The following is a 14,243-nucleotide window of genomic DNA, read 5'->3' as shown; positions in this document are numbered from 1 at the left end:
TCACGCTTCATTGCAGTTGTCTTTGTAATTTATAAACATGCTGAACTTTCGCTGTTTTGGTTCTTAGCTTTTCCCCCTTGCAGGGGAAGACGGTGCAGCCAATACAAGGAGTCCACTCTCTGCTCTCTTCCTGGCTCTCTTGCCAGGTGTTCAGGGTGGTTTGGTTTTGGCTTTACTGGGGTTTGAATCTTGCACCTTAAATGCTCTAGTCAAGTGCTCTTACCAATAAGTGGCCTCCGACCCTCCCTGCTGGTTTCATTGAGGTTTGAGATAGGGTCTCATGAGGTAGCCCTGACTAAGCTGGAGCTCAGAAATCCACCTGCCTCCCGAGGTTCTGGGATCCTGGGCTTTGCTATGGAACTACAGGTATATGCCAGTAGAGAGCCAGAGGCAAGGGGAAATAATGGAAGTGACTCCTTTCACAGGTTCCTGAGGAATGCTGGCTTCTATCCATCTGCCAGCAACCCTTCAGAACCCAGCCTAAGCTGGGGGATTGGGACCTAACCACTGGATTGCCGTATTTTCATGATAATTTTCTGTTTTACATTACTTTCAATTTACTGGAATTCAGAGGGCACACTTCCCGTCTCTCCTTCCACCACGTGGGTTCTAGGGACTGAGTTCAGGTCGTCAGGCTTGGTTGTAAGCACCTTTACCTGAATCATCTCTCAGGCCTTTAGTCAGTCCTTTTCATTTTTTTAAAGTTTGAGGGGACAATTTTATTAGGGTTTAAAAGAAAAACACCCAGGACAGGCAAGGTATAAATCTTAGCAGCTACTTAGAGAACCAAAAAGAACTTAGTTTCTGGCCAGCCCCTGAGAGAGAGAAAGAAATAGTTCCATCGTTCCAAGTGAAGACACAGAAAAGCAGATGGACCCAGTCAATGTGGGTACTCATGACTACTCGGTTAGTAGGACTGTCCGGAATCTTCTTCATGTCTTCTAAAGCAGAGTAGAGCTTTTCCTTAACCTTTAATTTTCTAATTTACTCCCATATTCAACTTAGTAAAAATGTCCTGGTTTAACAGGTTTGTTTGTTTGTTTGTTTGTTTTAGAAACTGTCTTGCTATGGAGCCTTGCCCAGACTAGAACTTGCTGGGTAGATGAGGCTGGCTTTGAACTCACAAAGATCTGCCTGTCTCTGCTTCCAAATTAAAGGTGTGCACCACCACACCCGCTCTGACATTGGGTTAGAGGCCTGGGTGCTCTTCTGGTGCTATGGATGCTGTGTTCCTCTCAGAGGGAACCCTGGTTTGGGGTGGGTAAGTGGTGTTACAGTGTCAAAAACCAGGAGCTAAAACCAAGGTACTGCAAGGTAAACTTTGTTCACAGCGGGGGACAATCTTAGAGTTCCCCTCCTCAGGAGTAGGAGAGTGTAAGCGACCCTCAGCTGCTGCATCTTTTTAGGTCCTTTGTGACCTTTGTAAGCAAGCTTAAACAAAAGCGGAACTTTTTTGCTGTTAGCATTTAGCATAAACACATAGTTACAGTTTTTGACCTTGTTGTGATTGGCCAGTTTCAAAGCCTCTTTTCCAAGTCAATTCGACCTGGTTTTTCAGACGGTCTTTGTGGTCTGTTGGTTTGAAAAACAGTCTCCTCAATAGGAACGTGAATCTTATTTCACCTAAGAAAACCACGTACAAACATCAAGGTTCTGGGAGCTGAATAATAGGAGCACTGGAGGCTCCGATTTTATAGCCGATGAAGTAAATTATTTAACTCATACTAAAATCAATAATGAAAGTAGAAGTGGGGGAGTCAGCCTCTAATGAGCTGCTTCTAGCCAGGAGCCCTTTGTCAGGTTCAAAGGAAACTCCATTATTCCAAATTCTGGCTATTGGACAAAAGCCTTCCTCAGAACTTGAAAGGCCAGTTCCCCTCTACCGAAAGGAGCCATTTCCCTTATTACCGGCAAGAGGAACATGTGGCCACTTGTGTCTGTCAGCTGGCCTCCAGGCTCCCTCCGCATCACAGGTACCTACTACACATTTCAAAGGCCCTGCTGACATCTTGGCACACTTCTCAGCTCTTCTTTCCTACCCTTCCCAAAACCGCTCCAGCTCAGGCTTCTCTCCCTGAGCTACACATTCTCCTTATAACCCTGCTATTTCGGCTGTGTCCTCTCTTTTGCTCTTTCTTGTCCACACTCTTTCTCTCTGTCTTCATTTCTCCCCTTCTCTCACCTTCTCCCTGATGCTCTGTTCCTGCTTCTTGCCTGGTCAGGTCCAGTCTCCTACTTTCTCTCTCTGCTCTAGACTTTTCCAGATGCCTCTGGCTGTTCTCTCCCTCATAGCTACCACAAAAATCTTCTGCTAGGCCAGGCAGTGGTGGTGCACGCCTTTAATCCCAGCATCCGGGAGACAGAGACAGGCGGATCTCTGAGTTTGAGGCCAACCTGGTCTGCAGAGTGAGTACCAGGACAGCCAGAGCTATACAGAGAAACCTTGTCTCGAAAAACCAAAACCAAACCTTCCCCTTAACCATATTATGGAGCAGCCATATCATGTCCATTTAGGCCACAGCTCCTGCCTTTTCCCATTTCCTCTTAGAAGTGAGGTTTGCACTAGGCGGTGGTGGCACACGCCTTTAATCCCAGCTCTCAGGAGGCAGAGGCAGGTGGATCTCTGTGAGTTCGAGGCCGGCCTGGTCTACAAAGCGAGTTCCAGGAAAGGCACAAAGCTACACAGAGAAACCCTGTCTCCAAAAACAAAAACAAAAACAAAAAGTGAGGTTTGGGACCAACACAATCATTGGGGTTTTCTGAGATCTTTGCTCCTGGATCCCTGTGCATCCCATCTCCCACATCACTGCTGGATATGCCAATTACAGTGCTTTGGGCCACACTTACACATGGGAGCAAGTTTGAGTTTTCTCCGTACCCCAGATTCTCCAAAGTTATAACTTATTTCTTTGTGCTGTGTTTGATTCCACAGGAGAAGGGTCAGGACTAAGCTATTCTTTTCTTCCCACTGGGCTGGAGCCTTTTCTCCTCAACACTGCTTTCTTGTAAGTAAGGGTGCAGTTAAAAACAAAACAAAACACCAATGGGTGGTGGTGGTGCTCACCTTTAACACCAGCACTAGGGAGACAGAGGCAGGCAGATCTCTGTGAGTTCAAGGCCAGCCTGGTCTACAGAGTGAGTTTTAGGACAGCCAGAACTGTTACACAGAGAAACCCTGTCTTGAAAAAAGAAAAGAAAAGAAAAGAAAAGAAAAGAAAGGGAGAGAGAAGAGAGAGAAAGAAAGGGAAGGGAGGGAGGAAGGGAGGGAGGAAGGAAGGAAGAAAGGAAGGAAGGAAGGAAGGAAGGAACGAACCACTGAAATGGATGTTCCATGATTGGGGGAGGCTTTCACTGTGGATAAAAGAGAGAGGGAACATCCAGAGGTATCTGGAAGAGTCTGGAGCAGAGAGACTGGACCATGACTATCTGTGAGAGAATCGAGGATAGCAGAGAACAGCAAGAAGGGCAGTGGGCGGGGAAAACCTTGTCATTATAGAGAGTGAAGGCAGACCTGTGAGAACAGAACGGTACCTGCAACAGCCTAGGAGCTAGCATCTAGGAGCTAGCATCATGGCAGAGGCCTGGGGAGGTGAGAAGAGCCAGGATGCTCGCCAGCTTTGGGATATTTAGCAAGTGCATGTAAATAGGGGCCGTCCTAAGCCTGTGTCAATAGAGAGCCATATGTCCCTTCTGCCAGAGGCCAGGGAAATGATGTCTTTTGGTGGACAAGTTCCTGAGGATTGCTGGCTTTTTCTAACTGTGAGAAGTCCTTCTAGATCAGTGGTTCTCAACCTTCCTAATGCTGCCACCCTTGAATACAGTCCCTCATGTTGTGGTGACCCCCAGCCATAAAGTTATTTTCATTGCTACTTTATAAGTGTAATGTTGCTACTATTATGAATCGTAATGTACATATCTGAATGCAGGATGGTCTCAGGCAACCCCTGTGAAAGGGTCATTTGACTCCCAAAGGGGTCACAACCCACGGTTTGAGAGCCACTGTCTATAGTTCAGCTTGAGCTGAGCCTAGACTCAATCCTTTGGGCCGGACACATTCCTTTCTTCCCTTCCTTTTCTCTTTCTTTCTTTTTTTTAAAGACAGGGTCTCATATCCGAGGGCAGCCAAAGATGACACTGAATTTCCTATCTTCCTGCCTCTAACTCCCAAGTGCTAGAATTATGGGCATGCCTGGTTTGTGTGGTGCTGGGGTTGAAATCCTGGATGAAATCGTGGATGCTAAGCCAGCACTCTGTCAACTGAACTACTTCTACAGCCCAGCCCCCCTGGGTAGGACTTCCTACCCTCTCTCCATCCCCAGAGCATCATCTGTAGTGTCCCTAATGGCCCAGGAAGCACAGTGGAGTCTTCTTTCCTTTGCCCTGGGTGAGCCTCTGCCCTAGGCCTCCATCCCCTGGAGCCCGGAGCCTGGGTGCTGCAAGGGACCCAAGGCTCAGGGAGGTGACTTGTCCTGTGGCATGGGTCCTGTAGCCAGCCCTGCTAGGAAGGGGCATTGGAGTGGGCTGGGGGACTCTGGGATACCTGACTGTCTGATGGGAAGGGTATATGAGTTGACTGTACCAGAAGCAAGTGTGATCACGGAATGGGGATTTTGTGCTCTGACGGTTCGCTCTTGAGAGCCAGGGGTCAATAATAAGAAAGAGGGCCAGTCCTGGTCAAAGGCTGCTTCCTGGCCACATGCAGACGTAATGCTGAACTTAGAGATGAGAGGGAGAGGGACACAGTGTCCTCCATGGCCTTAGAGACTGTCCTTATTAAATGAAAAGAAGAAATAAGCAAGGACAGACATGCCTGCTCCTAGGTATGAGGGAGAACATAACCAGGGGCAGGAACCTCTGAGAGTCCAGAGCAGATATGGCCAGACTGAACTGGGCCATGTGAAGAGAGGTGGGAGGGGAGAGGGGAGAGGAGCCGCTGACCAAGTGGGGCAGCCTGGGCTAAGAGACTGGGCCAAGAAAGTAAGGGGTAGACTAAAAAGGGGCAGATAACCAAAATGGCTGGATTATATAGGGAAGGGCAGGTGGGGGAAAGGTAACCCAGACCCTGGGCTGGAGAAGTTGAGGGTAGGGGTGGGGCACGCCAGTCAGGAGGGCCCTGTACCGGGTAGAAACTGAGGGATGCTAGAAGAACCTGGCAGCCAGGTCCACTTTGATAGTGTTAACTAGGCACCTCAGCCTTAGGGACGTAATGCCAATGTCCCTTCTTTCCCAGGCCCTTCCCAGATGCCTGACAAAACACACCTGTCACTGTGGCCTGTAGAGGCCTGTCTCTCAGGCAGGGCCCTAGACATACATCATGCTCTCCAAGGCCAGATGGGCTTTGTTTTACGCCTGGTCTATAGAGCAAGTTCCAGGACAGCAAAGCTCTACAGAGAAACTCTGTCTCGATAAAACAAAGAGAGCAAGAGATGAAGGCTCAGTAAGGCTTAGAGCCTTCGCCTAACCTGGGCCACACATTGCCATAGGTCAGGGGATTTCACCCCATCCCAGCCTGACTTGTCTGGTGGCCTGGAAGCCCGAGCAGACTAGTCCCTGGATGCTGATGAGGTCTCCCACTGCACAGCCTCTGCTCTGTTCCTCAAGCTCCACGCCCCTGCTTCTCCTGGGTGTGTCACTAAGAGAACCTGCTTGGTTGTCGAATGGAGTCTTTTGTGATTCCTTGCATCTAATGGGGATCCCTGGATAGGGTGCAAGTTCTGTCTGCAGAGGCCTGGGGAGGGACACACATAGCAAGCCTGGGTGGGGACCTTGCCTGAGTCACCATCAGAACATCTGACCCGCGGCTGGCTCAGCACTGGTTTTCTTTGAGCCGTTCTGTTGGCACTGAGCCCAGGTGTAGGATCGATGGAGTTCAGCATGGGCTGCATCTGACCATCCCCATGACACTGTCCTGGCTCGTGGTCAGCCAGGGAAACAGAGAGAGGGACAGCCATTAAGGGTGCAGCACTCAAGTTGGAAAACAGTGCTTGGATCCTGGTGCCAAGCTCTGCCTCTCTGCCAGCTGGTATTTCTGCTCAGCCTCATTTGCCTGCCATGAATCGTGGAAGATCCTGATAATAGGGAGCCATGGGAGCAGCCGAGTGGCCAGTTAACACACTACCTGGAAATAGCTTCCTGCCCTAGGGAAGGAAGCCTGGGGATGGGGGGAGGGGACAGGTAACAGGGACATGCCAAGCTCTTCAGACAAGGGCCAGGACTTAGGGTGCAGCCACAAGGCCCACCCAGGGGGGCTGGAAGCATGCTTTGGGTCTGAGGTCACATGAGTATTGAGCTGTGGCCAACTTGGCCTGGGATATAACTTCTATTCTTGGGTCTTCAGCTCTGACACCAAATATGGTGTGGTTTGAGTCTGGTACTTCCAATGTGGTCAGGCACACTCTACCCCACCTTGGGCCTGGGCTCTACCCTATACTATGGCACAGTCAGGGTATCTCAGTACTTGGGGTCCCCCAAATACTCAGAGGTGCACTCTACTGATGTCTGATGATCCACGTTCAGGTGGATGTCTGTCTGTCTCCCACTGGGTTAAAAATGCTTATGACCAAAGGGTGGTGGTGCTGAACGCCCTTAATCCCAGCACTCAGGAGGCAGAAGCAGGTGGATCTCTGAATTCGATGCCAGCCTGGTCTACAGAGTGAGTTCCAGGACTGCCAGGGCTACACAGAGAAAAACCAAACCAAACCAAAACAAAAAGTGCTTATGACCAAAATAGCCTCACCCTCCCCCCATAGGAGGACAGAGCTGGTGCTATTCTGGGGTCTGTCTCAGCTCCCTCATATGGATGGCCCTGGCTGGGGTCCCAAGCAGCTCACTGGCCTTGGCTCCAGCTTTGCTCACTCACTGATGCTCTGGGTCATTCAGCAGCTGCCCCTCTGCTCAGTCGCTGATCTGCTGGCTCATTAATTCCCTCACCTGTTCATTTGTTGACTACATCTATTCAGAGCTGGACAGGGTTCCATCTGGAACAAATACAAACTCAAAATATCCTTTTCCAGCCGGGCGGTGGTAGCGCATGCTTTTAATCCTAGCACTCGGGAGGCAGAAGCAGGCAAAATCTCTGTGAATTCGAAGACAGACTGGTCTACAGAGTAAGTTCCAGGACAGCTGGGGCTACAAAGAGAAACCCTGACTAAAAAAAAAAAAACAAATTGTGTGAGAGTGTGTGTGTGTGTGTGTGTGTGTGTGTGTGTGTGTACGTACTTTTCCTTGAGTGTTGTGTCACAAGCTTCTAATCCCAGCAGGAGCGGAGGTTGGGAGCAGGACCATGAGTTCAAGGCTAGCCCGGGTTACTTAAGACCCTGGCTCAGAAACAAAATGAAACATAAGGCTGTGGTGTAGCTCAATAGGTAGTGTTTGCCTTGCTTACATGAGGCCCTGGGCACCATCCCTGCAAGGGATAAACTGGTGCAGTACTCTCCTAGAAGCCCAGCACTGTGAGGAAGGAGGCAGGAGGATGGGAAGCTCAGGGTCGTCTTTGGGCTATATAGTAAGCTGGAGACTAGCCTGTTCTATGTGTGTCACTCAATAAAACACCATCTGTCCTTGTTGGGCTATTTCTAAATAAATTTCCTAAAGAAAAAAGCACACTGTGTTGGGATAAGTGCTAGAGAGAACACAGGAGAGTAGAAGGCAGAGAACGCTGGAGTCTTAGGAAATGGGTTTATGTTATTACTGTTTTTTACTCTTTTTTGAGGGGCCCTCCATCCAGCTCCCAAATAAATCACACACGGAGGCTTATCATTACTTATGAATGCCCGTTCTTAGCTTGGCTTAGTTTCTAGTCAGCTTTTCTTATCTTAGATTATCCTATCTTTTGCCTCTGGGCTTTTCCTTTTCTCTAACTTCTGTAAATCTTATTCTCTGGTTTGCTGTGTAGTTGGGGGGCTGGCCCCCTGAAGTCATCCTCCTCCTCTGGCTGCTAGATCTTAGATCGCCAATCCCTCCAGAGTTCTCCTTCTATGTATTCTCTCTGCCTGCCCTCCCTGCCTATCCTTTCTCCTGCCTTGCTATTGACCAGTTCTTTATTAAACCATCAGGTGTTTTACACAGGCACAGTAACACAGCTTCACAGAGTTAAACAAATGCAACATGACCAAAAGTAACACACCTGAAATTAATACTCTACTACAGGTTTAAGTCATGAGGGTGAGTTATGAATGGAGAAAGAGCTATCCCCACAAACAGTGGCAGGTGTCCAGGGCCTGAGGCAATGTCTTGAGGTCTGAGTCAGGCAGATACGGTTTAGATCAGGAACCAGGGGGAAAGTGGTATGAAGTTGGGAGTGTAAGGCAGAGAGAGATACAGGGCCTTGGAGACCTGAGTCTCTCACATTACTTAGGGGTCTGTGCAAGACTATGATGTGATCTGGCTTGGGTTTTTGTTGTTGTTGCTATTGTTGTAGATAGGGTCTCATGTAGTTCAAGCTAGCTTTGAACCAAGGAGATATTATAGATAGATAGATAGATAGATAGATAGATAGATAGATAGATAGATAGATAGACAGGTAGTCAAGGATACCCTTGAGCCTCTTGCCTCATCTCCCTAATGATGAAAATATTTTTTTTGTTTGTTTTTGGTTGTTTGGTTTGGTTTGGTTTTTCAAGACAGGGTTTCTCTGTGTATCCCTAGCTATCTTGCAATTCATTGTTTTGTAGACCAGGCTGGATTCCAACTCAGAGAAGGGCCTGCCTCTGCCTCCTGAGCACTGGGATTCAAAGGTGTGCGCCACCGCCCTCCCCACTGTTTATTGTGTTTAAATAGCATCTGGCTATGTTGCTCAAAGTGGTCCTAAACTTGTGAGTGGATTCAAGCCCCCCACCTCCAAATCCTGCAACCCAGTCATTGTGTCTAGCTCTGAGTTTATAATTGTTATTGTTCTTGGCTTTTGAGACAAGGTCTCACTATGTAGCTCAGGCTAGCCTGTAACTTGTAGTGACCCTCCTGCCTCTGCCTGTCCGGTGCTGGGATTCAGCCTTCGACTCCCATTTGCTGAGAGGGAGCTGGCCACGTTCCTCTGTGTTTCCCACAGTCCCTTCCAGGCTGTAGTGCTGAGGAAGGTGCAGGGTTCCCACTGGCCGACACCTCCTCCATTTGACCGACCCTTCCTTCCTCTCCCTGGAGCCCAGCCCAAGTGCCATTTCAGGCAGTGCCATTTGAACCTAGAATCAAGTTCTAGTCGATTGTATTGTCCCCCTGCCTCCAGATAGTGCTCCCTCAAGGCTGAGCATGGGCTAATGTGCTCAGTTTGGCAACAGGGCTGCGCTCTGAAAGCCGAAGTAATGAGCTGCCTGCCGATGGCCTACGGCTCTCTCAAACTGTCTGCCTTTCATCTTTTGCAGGTGGGCTGGCACCACTAAGCATGAGAAGACAGGCCATGTTGGCCTAGAAGATGGGTTCCTAACCCAGTGTGCATACCCAGGATGCCTGCAGGTGGCTAGGACGCCACCTCACCATGGGCTGCCCAGGCTGGTCAGTAGCCCTTTAATCTGGAGAGTGTCCATCCATGTGGTTCAGACTCCAGCTCTTCCCTGTGGGATGACCATTGGAAGAGTCCCAGAAGGGACTCAACTCTTGGGTTCCCGTTGCACCTACCTGGCTGTACCTAGTCCTTTGGCTTCTTTCTGTTCAGTGGTTCTATTCCTGGTTCCTAATGTCAGAATTATGCAACTGTCCTCTGGAGTGGCCAAGGGCCTGAGGAGGGTGAATGCAACCTGGAACATAGAACAGGTATGGTGTGACCCAGGGCCAGGGTTGCTGTTAATCTTCTGGGTAGAGGACTGAGTTCCTTCAGTGAACCAGGCACCCTTTTGGCCACTCCCTTCCCAGACCAACTCTCTCCCCAAGAAGAAGTAATGTGGTAAAAGCCTAGGCCTGTACCCCCACCCTACCCACTCCCGCCATGCACATCTGCCACTTTCTGCCTGGGGACAGCATGAGGGAGATAGACTGTCCACTCCCCTCTCCTTAAGGTGGAGGTGAGGATTAACCCTTTCAGGTGCTTGTAAGGGTTTGACGGGTCTGTAGGTATGAAATGCTGCTGTGTTGGTTAGATGGTCGACATTTATTCAAGGGGGAAAGGTTGTCAGTAGTGGGGCATGGTGGTGCAGAGCTACAATCCAGGATCATGAGTGAGAAACCAGCCTTGTTTATGTTGTGAATTCGAGGTCCCCCTTACCAACTCCAAACGTCTGCTAGGTATAGTAGTCACTCACTTTTAATCCCAGTGCCTGGGAGGCAGAGACAGGAGGATCTCTGTGAGTTCTAAGACAGGGCTACACAGTGAGACCCTCTCTTTAAATAAGCAATAAATAAAACAAATTTGCCTTTAATCCCAGCACTCAGGAGGCAGAAGCAGGAGGATCTCTTTGAGTTAGAGGCCAGCCCGGTCTACAGAGTGAGATCCAGGACAGCCAGGGATACACAGAGAAACCCTGTCTCAAGGAACAACCCCTCAAAAAAAAAAAAAAAAAAAGTCTGAGGGGGATGGAAAGATGGCTCAGCAGTTAAGAACACTTGCTGCCCTTATAGAAGACCTGAGTTTGGTCCCTAGCACCCATGTTGGATGGCTCACCACCACCTGTAACTCTAGCTCCAGCTGACCCAACACCCTCTTTTGATCTCTGCAGGCATCTGCCTTATACACAATGTGCCACACACACACACAATAATAAAAAATGAAATAAATTGAGGCTAGAGAGCTGGCTCGGTGGTTACGAGCACCAATTCTTCCAGAAGACCCAGGTTTGATTCCCCGCCCCCACATGATATCAGCTCAGAACCTCCTGTTTCTAGTCCCAGGAAATCCAGTGCCCTCCTCTGGTACCTGAGGGCACTTTGTGCATGTGATATACAAACATGTACACAGGAAGAACACGCATGCACATGAAATAAATAATATACAATAAATCCTTAGATGAAAGACCACTTGCTCCAAGTATTACTGACTCTACCTCCCCGGCCTTGGGGTCATATGCATGTACTGCTGTTCCTGTCTTCCATGGGTTCCCAGGATCTGAACTCAGGCCCTCCTGCTTGTATATTTTACCTGCTGAGATATCTCTGCACTCCTGAGCCCAGGTCTTTACGCCAGATGTGTTTGAGACATTGAGCAGCCTGTCTTTGAGTGAGCCAAGACCTGTTCATGGAGTCGGGGGGGGGGGGGGGGGGGGATGGGGTCAAAGGACAGACTACCACCCCAGTAGGCCAAGAGAGGCAGGGTTAGGGTGCCATGAGGCAAAGTTGTTGCTTCTGACTGTCCTTGTATCTGCTAGACTCTGGCTGCACACTGTGAAAGACACTGGTTCTGGTCCCCAGACATTCACAAGTTTACTACGCAAGACAAAAAGGACCTTGCCCAGGCTCCAGTCCACAACTCCTGTTTTACAGGTGAGCAGTCAGCTGGCTAGGGTACAGTTCATGCCTCTTGGGTCCCAGAGATCCCAGGCTTTGGAAGCTAGTAGTTCCCTGGTGTTGGCAGGAAATATGTTTCTTGAGAGTCAAGGATCCCTGCAGCCAACCAACCTGAATGCTGGTCCTCATTTTTTACAGGCCAGTCAATCCTTGTGGGCATCTCCTGCTGTGATCTGGGGAGACCATGTTCAAGTCCCCTGACTGCCTGCTGAGGATGCTCAGGGGCACCCCCAGACAACGGGTCTTCACCCTCTTCATTATCTGTTTCAAGATCACACTCATTGTCTCCATCATGATCTACTGGCACACTGTGGGGGCTCCCAAGGACCAAGGGCAACTGAATAGCCTGCCAGTGGACATCTCCTGCCCCCAGCTGGCCTTTCCTAGCATCCTTGCCCCAGGGAACATCTTCTTCCTAGAGACCTCAGACAGGACCAACCCTAGCTTTCTGTTTATGTGCTCTGTGGAGTCAGCTGCCAGGGCACACCCAGAGTCCCAGGTGGTGGTGCTCATGAAAGGGTTGCATGGAACCAAACGTCTGCCTCAGAATTTTGGCATCTCTCTTATAAGATGCTTCCCCAATGTCCAGATCAAACCTCTGGACCTGAAGGATCTGTTTCAGGACACGCCATTGGCAGCCTGGTACTTGGAGGTGAAGCACAGATGGGAACCCTACTGGCTGCCAATACTGTCTGATGCCTCTAGGATTGCACTGCTCTGGAAGTCCGGTGGCATATACCTGGACACAGACTTCATTGTCCTCAAGAACCTGAGGAACCTGACCAACACTCTGGGCCTCCAATCCCGATACATCCTCAATGGAGCCTTCCTAGCCTTCGAACGCTACCATGCCTTCTTGGCACTGTGCATGCATGACTTTGTGGACCACTACAATGGTTTCATTTGGGGCCACCAGGGCCCCCAACTGCTCACTCGGGTCTTCAAGAAGTGGTGTTCCACCCGCAGCCTGGAGGAGAGCCACACTTGTCGTGGGGTCACCGCCCTGCCCCCTGAAGCCTTCTACCCCATCCCCTGGCAGAACTGGAAGAAATACTTTGAAGACATCAGCCCTGAGGAGCTCGCCCGGCTGCTCAATGCCACCTATGCCGTTCACGTGTGGAACAAGAAAAGTCAGGGTACATCCCTAGATTCCACGTCCAAGGCTCTGCTGGCCCAGATACATGCCCGCTACTGCCCCACGACCCATGAAGCCATGAAGTTGTACTTGTGAGGGTCCTCCAGGCTGCCTTCATGTTATATCAGCACTGTTAGTGCCTTTCCCAGGGAGGCAAGATGAGCGAGCAGGCAGGCAGGAAAGATGGCTCGGAGCTGCTGCTGCCACCTTTAGAGGAGATCTAAGCTGGCACCGGGAGCATGTGGCACCTCTATGTACCTGCCCCTCCAGGCCAGGGTGAGACTGGGGGATACACTTTGCCCAGTGTTCTGGGCTGGCAAGTGATTCTAGAATTAGTAGCATCTGGGACCTTAATGAGCTAGATCAGCAAGCCTGGAACACGGGAGAGCATTCTAAGGTAGCTGGAAGTCAAATGGGGCCAGGAGCTGAGCTCAGAGAAGCCTGGGTAGAAATGCTAAGAAGGGTGGGGCTGTCCCAGCTTCCTGAGCCCAAGGGGCGGGGCAGAGCTTGCTGGGAACTCCATCTTTCCACTCTTGGGGCACTGCTCTGAAGATCTACCACAGTCCATTCTAGTGTGCAGGGGATGTGGAAATTCTTCTGGCTTGAGAAAAGTGTTCTTTGGTTTGGTTTGGTTTTTGTTTAGTTTTGGTTATTGGTTTTTCAAGGCAGGGTTTCTCTGTGTAGCCCTGGCTGTCCTGGAATTCACTCTAGACCAGGCTGGCCTCGAACTCACAGAGGTCTGCCTGCTTCTGCCTCCCAAGTGCTGGGATTAAAGGTGTGTGCCACCACTGCCTGTCTGGGAAAAGTGTTTTAAATCCCCTTCCTGTTGTAGACACTGGAGGCTATAATAAAAGTGACCGGCCACATAGCAGCACATTTGTGAACGCGGATTTTGGCAAACACACGCTGTTTTACAGATGGGAAAGGAGCTGGAGGGTGGCCATTTCATGGGCCACAAAACCTACTTGGAGAGGCTTAGGACTGGGTGGCTGGCTGATAAGGCATGAGAGGAGCCTGTGGTCTCACCTCACTTCTCAAGGCACATAAACAGTAGAAGTGGAGCCCTAGCCTACTCATACCTCTCAATATGCCTAGATCTATCTTAGCCTACATGGGGCTCAATATGAACACCAAAGTGTGAGACTAGGGACTAGTCACAGTCAAGAGGCTGTGGCCTCACATGGAAGCCCGGCCAGGCTTCTAGGAACTCCTGGAAGTGACCTGCTATGTAGTCCCAGGGCTGGGCCACAGGAGCCTCTATGCAGTCACAGCTGACTCTTTCCTCTGATGGCTGGGCATTCCTGTGGATGGTGGGAGGTCAGGAGGCTGCCAGAATCCCTGGGCTGCTCTCTAGCAGCCAATCTGGGAGACACATGAACCTCTGGGCTCTGCCTGCACACAGGCTTGGACAGTTCAGTAAGGGGCTGAGCTGCCTGGATCCAAAGGTATTCAAGAGCATTTTCAGTGAGGTTTTCATGTGAAGACGATGAACTGTAAGCCAGTTATTTCTCCAACCAATCAGAATATCATTTGAAGATGGTTCAACTGTAGGGGCTGGAGAGATAGCTCATCTGTTAAGAGCACTTGCTCCCGTTCCAGAAGACCAAGCACCTTGGTGGGCAGTTCACAACCCCCTGTAACTCCAGCTCCAGAGGATCATCACTAGCTCCTCTACTCACAG

At 50.0% G+C, this 14,243-nt stretch overlaps 1 protein-coding gene across 2 annotated transcripts in view; it reads left to right on the top strand.

Moving 5' to 3' along the window:
- Positions 1 to 13,218, top strand: part of A4galt (alpha 1,4-galactosyltransferase (P blood group)) — a 29,458-nt gene extending 16,240 nt beyond the window's left edge. Inside the window, exons 2-5 of one of the 2 annotated variants that reach the window (XM_036208647.1) lie at positions 2,933 to 3,005; positions 9,357 to 9,486; positions 11,289 to 11,403; positions 11,566 to 13,218. In XM_036208647.1, coding sequence (XP_036064540.1) covers positions 11,612 to 12,658 — 1,047 coding nt within the window. In that variant the 5' untranslated portion in view covers positions 2,933 to 3,005; positions 9,357 to 9,486; positions 11,289 to 11,403; positions 11,566 to 11,611 and the 3' untranslated portion in view covers positions 12,659 to 13,218. The remainder of the gene's footprint in view (positions 1 to 2,932; positions 3,006 to 9,356; positions 9,487 to 11,288; positions 11,404 to 11,565) is intronic. The other variant, XM_036208648.1, reaches the window with a different exon arrangement.
- The last annotated feature ends 1,025 nt before the right edge of the window (positions 13,219 to 14,243 follow it).

The sequence above is a fragment of the Onychomys torridus genome, chromosome 16 (genome assembly GCF_903995425.1).
Source record: "Onychomys torridus chromosome 16, mOncTor1.1, whole genome shotgun sequence".
NCBI lineage: Eukaryota > Metazoa > Chordata > Mammalia > Rodentia > Cricetidae > Onychomys > Onychomys torridus.
The sequence above is the reverse complement of the archived record's forward strand: the minus strand, read 5'-3'. Positions and strand labels throughout refer to the sequence as shown.